Here is a 3,450-nt window from a genome sequence, read left to right on the forward strand (position 1 = left end):
GTTCTTGTCTTGTGTTTTGAATATGCTCAATCAATTAGCAAATATCTCTTGATCTCTTGAATATTCTTAGTGTACAAAAATGTGTTTCTTCAACCCCTCCCATCTTGTTCTATTTATGCTTTGAAAGAGATAACTAATATCCTCTATCCTAGCAACTAATTTTGCAAATTTTAGCAACCAATCTTCTTAATCCTAACAACCACCTTATCTCAACAATGAGATGTACAACTAAGATTAAATCAAATCTAACTCACTAATATTCTAGAGTCTCTAGAATATTTCATTTACAATTCTATGACAAATTAAGAAATTTGAATTTCATTTTTATTTATTCAAGTGAATTTACAATATGGTATTATTTCTCACTTTTAGAAGTTGTCTTGAACTACGTCTCACATGTTCACACCTAACATATGTAAGAAGCTCATATTTGAGCCATACTTCTCAACACTCCCTCTTAGAGAGGAAATAATTTTGCATTAATCCAAGTCTGCTTTGAATGGTTCAAACTTTCCTTTTACTAAGGTCTTGGTAAAAATATCAAACAACCTATTAATTTGTGTATACATACTAGAGTTTCATTGCTCCCTTATGAACCTTGTCTTGTACGAAGTGATATCCGATCTATATGTGCTTGAATGGATCATTAAACATTGAATTCTTAGAGATTTTGATATAACTCTAATTATCATAGTAGATCATCATGTGATCCAACTCCTAATCAAATAAACATGCAAGAAACTTGTGAAGCCAAATGGCCTCACAACTAGTTGTACTAGATGTCATATATTCTACCTCTATTGAGCTAAGTGTCATGGATGTCCGCTTTTTGTTGAACCAAGATATCATCATTGATCCCAAACTAAAGAAACATCCTAAGGTGTTCTTCTTGTATATTGCACTATGTAGGTTTTAACCTAATATATTTAATTGACACAAATAGATTATTAAAAAGATGCAATGGCACACAGACACATTAAAACAAAGAATTTACCTTGGAAACCCAAAGTGGGTGTTATCACTCAAGGAAAAAATTTTAAATTTTTCACAACAGTTCAATTGTTTGTCAAAGGCACATAAATCCTTTCTATCAGTTTCGCAGCACAGCATGTTTTAAGTGATTTCGTAGCGCATAATTCATATTTTGCACTAGCTACGCTACGAAATTGGGGATTTATCCTAATCCATAGCAGACCTTACCCAGCTGTCATGTTTATCAAAATCCATTTGGTTTGCATCAACAGTTGTCAGCTTATAAGGTTTTTAGTACCCCAGCAGATGATGTTTTAATAAGTTTAACTGGAGCACTCTTTCCTTGGAAGAATCAAATCAATGCACTGAAGAAGTGGTGGTAAGGACAAGTGAGTCCCAACTGAACTTTTCAGTTGTCGAGGGACTAATCAAATCTCTTAATACAACTGAGTCCTTCTATAAAGAAAGTATGGACAGTCTTCCTCTTATTTTGATAACCCATGAAGAGGAGACACAAGTTCATCTATATGTTCAGTTAGTGTGAGATGATAAATGCTTTATTTGGTTTGACTGATGGAGGAAAGATTCACCAATCAAATTGAATTAGAAGAAGGTGAACTAGTTGAGCAGAGTTGGGAATGTCGGTCAGATGATCCAAATCATGGCCAAAAGACTGCAATTGATATTAACAAGGATGGAAAAGATACTACAGATCATACAATTCAAGGAGGTGCACCACATCATCAAAACATTAAAAGAGCGCGTGGTGATTCAAATCATAGTCAAACAGATGCAATCTTATGCAAAGATAGAAACAAAAGTGAACATGTCATTATGCGAGAGGATGTACAGCCCCATCAAAGCTGGAAAAGACGGAGGTATGATGATCTTGACCATATTCAAAGAGACGCAAGTAAACCCAGGAAAGCTAGAGAGGCAACTGCAGAGTTCACTTTTTCTCAGGGTAGGTCATCCGAGCAAATCGGGACAAAACAAAGTTTTAATGATTCTGCTGTTAGAAGAAAAGATGCAAATGATCTCAACAAAGATGGATATGAAACTAGAAATATGCATGGAACTCTTAAAGACTGGATCAGTTCAACTGCAGAAAAACATCCTATTGTTTGGCCTCCAGTTGTAATTATTGAAAATATAAGAACTGGGTTTGACAAGACTAGGAATCTGTGGGATGGTCTTAAGAATAATGAAATCAAGAGTTGCTTGAAATTAATAAAGGATCTTGAATATAAGAAAGTGAGTGCAATATGTGGTTGTGTTAAACATCCTGGATCAAAAGCTTTCGATTTGAACAGCAGATCACTTCCAGATATTGAGCGTGGATCAAACAGAGACATAATTGCAGTTGCTTTGGCAAATCTAAAAAGGCTTTATTGGAAGCGTGCATCAAGGGCCCATCCTGGCTGATTGCTAACTTCTCCTCTTCGACCAGTACACCATACTTCTGACCACCCCAGCAAGTTTGATAACTCAAATGCCTTGCTGCACCACAAGAACTAAAACGGCGTTATGGGTCTGCATATTCTTTGCTAGTCATGGCCGAAGTGGATAAAATTGAATCAATTGATAAGTTTGTCTCAACTTTATTTCCTCATTCACCTGATGAAACAATTTACAAAGACGGCAGTCCAGTAATAGGGAAGTGGGTACAAAGAAGATATGTTGTCCTGAATCAATGTAACTATGTTGTTCTGGATGAAGCAGATCGCATGATTGACATGGGTTTTGAGCCACAAGTTGTTGGAGTTTTAGATGCTATGCCTTCAAGCAATTTGAAGCCTGAGAATGAGGATGAGGAGCTGGATGAAAAGAGGATATATAGAACAACATATATGTTCAGTGCAACAATGCCACCTGCTGTGGAACGGTTAGCTCGCAAGTATCTTAGAAATCCTGTTGTGGTTACCATAGGTACTGCTGGCAAAGCAACTGAATTTATAACTAAACATGTGATGATGTTGAACGACATCAACGTGCACACATGACATGCATCAGAGCAGGGTAATGAACACGCGGCACTTTAAATTGAGCAACACGTGGCACTTCAAATTGAGGATGCCCGACGGTGATATCGACGGATCCAGCTCTCAACAGATATATCTTATTGAATGAAGGCCGAGGACTAATTCCTGGATACCCGCAGTTTATGCTTGACTTATTGAGGAGATGCATTGGTGAACTCTGGTCAAATATCAGTCATGGACTATGTTCGTATCCCTAGCACAGAGTTGAATCGAGCTTAATAAAACCTCTGCATATTTTGTGTGAAGTTCTGTGCAAAGGCCTTAAGATGCCAGACGAAGCCACAGAACGGTATGCTATCATTGAAGGTAGTTTGGTGGGGTCGTTCAGTTTATGCAAACATTCATAAATTCATTCAGTTTCAACTCACTGTAAATGATAAGACAGCCCGTGCAACCAAAGTGAGAAACACCGTAATTTTTAATGCCTTTGTCTTTT

The 3,450-nt window shown here is 37.0% G+C and overlaps 1 protein-coding gene across 1 annotated transcript; it reads left to right on the forward strand.

Moving 5' to 3' along the window:
• The first annotated feature begins 2,525 nt into the window (after window positions 1–2,525).
• Window positions 2,526–2,975, forward strand: LOC149255631 (DEAD-box ATP-dependent RNA helicase 21-like). The gene has a single exon (XM_089455091.1). It carries the CDS (start codon window positions 2,526–2,528, stop codon window positions 2,973–2,975), a length of 450 nt encoding a protein of 149 aa, XP_089311217.1.
• The last annotated feature ends 475 nt before the right edge of the window (window positions 2,976–3,450 follow it).

This window comes from Pinus tabuliformis, chromosome 7, assembly GCF_031772625.1.
Source record: "Pinus tabuliformis cultivar Carrire ecotype Pingquan chromosome 7, CPIR1, whole genome shotgun sequence".
Taxonomy (NCBI): domain Eukaryota; kingdom Viridiplantae; phylum Streptophyta; class Pinopsida; order Pinales; family Pinaceae; genus Pinus; species Pinus tabuliformis.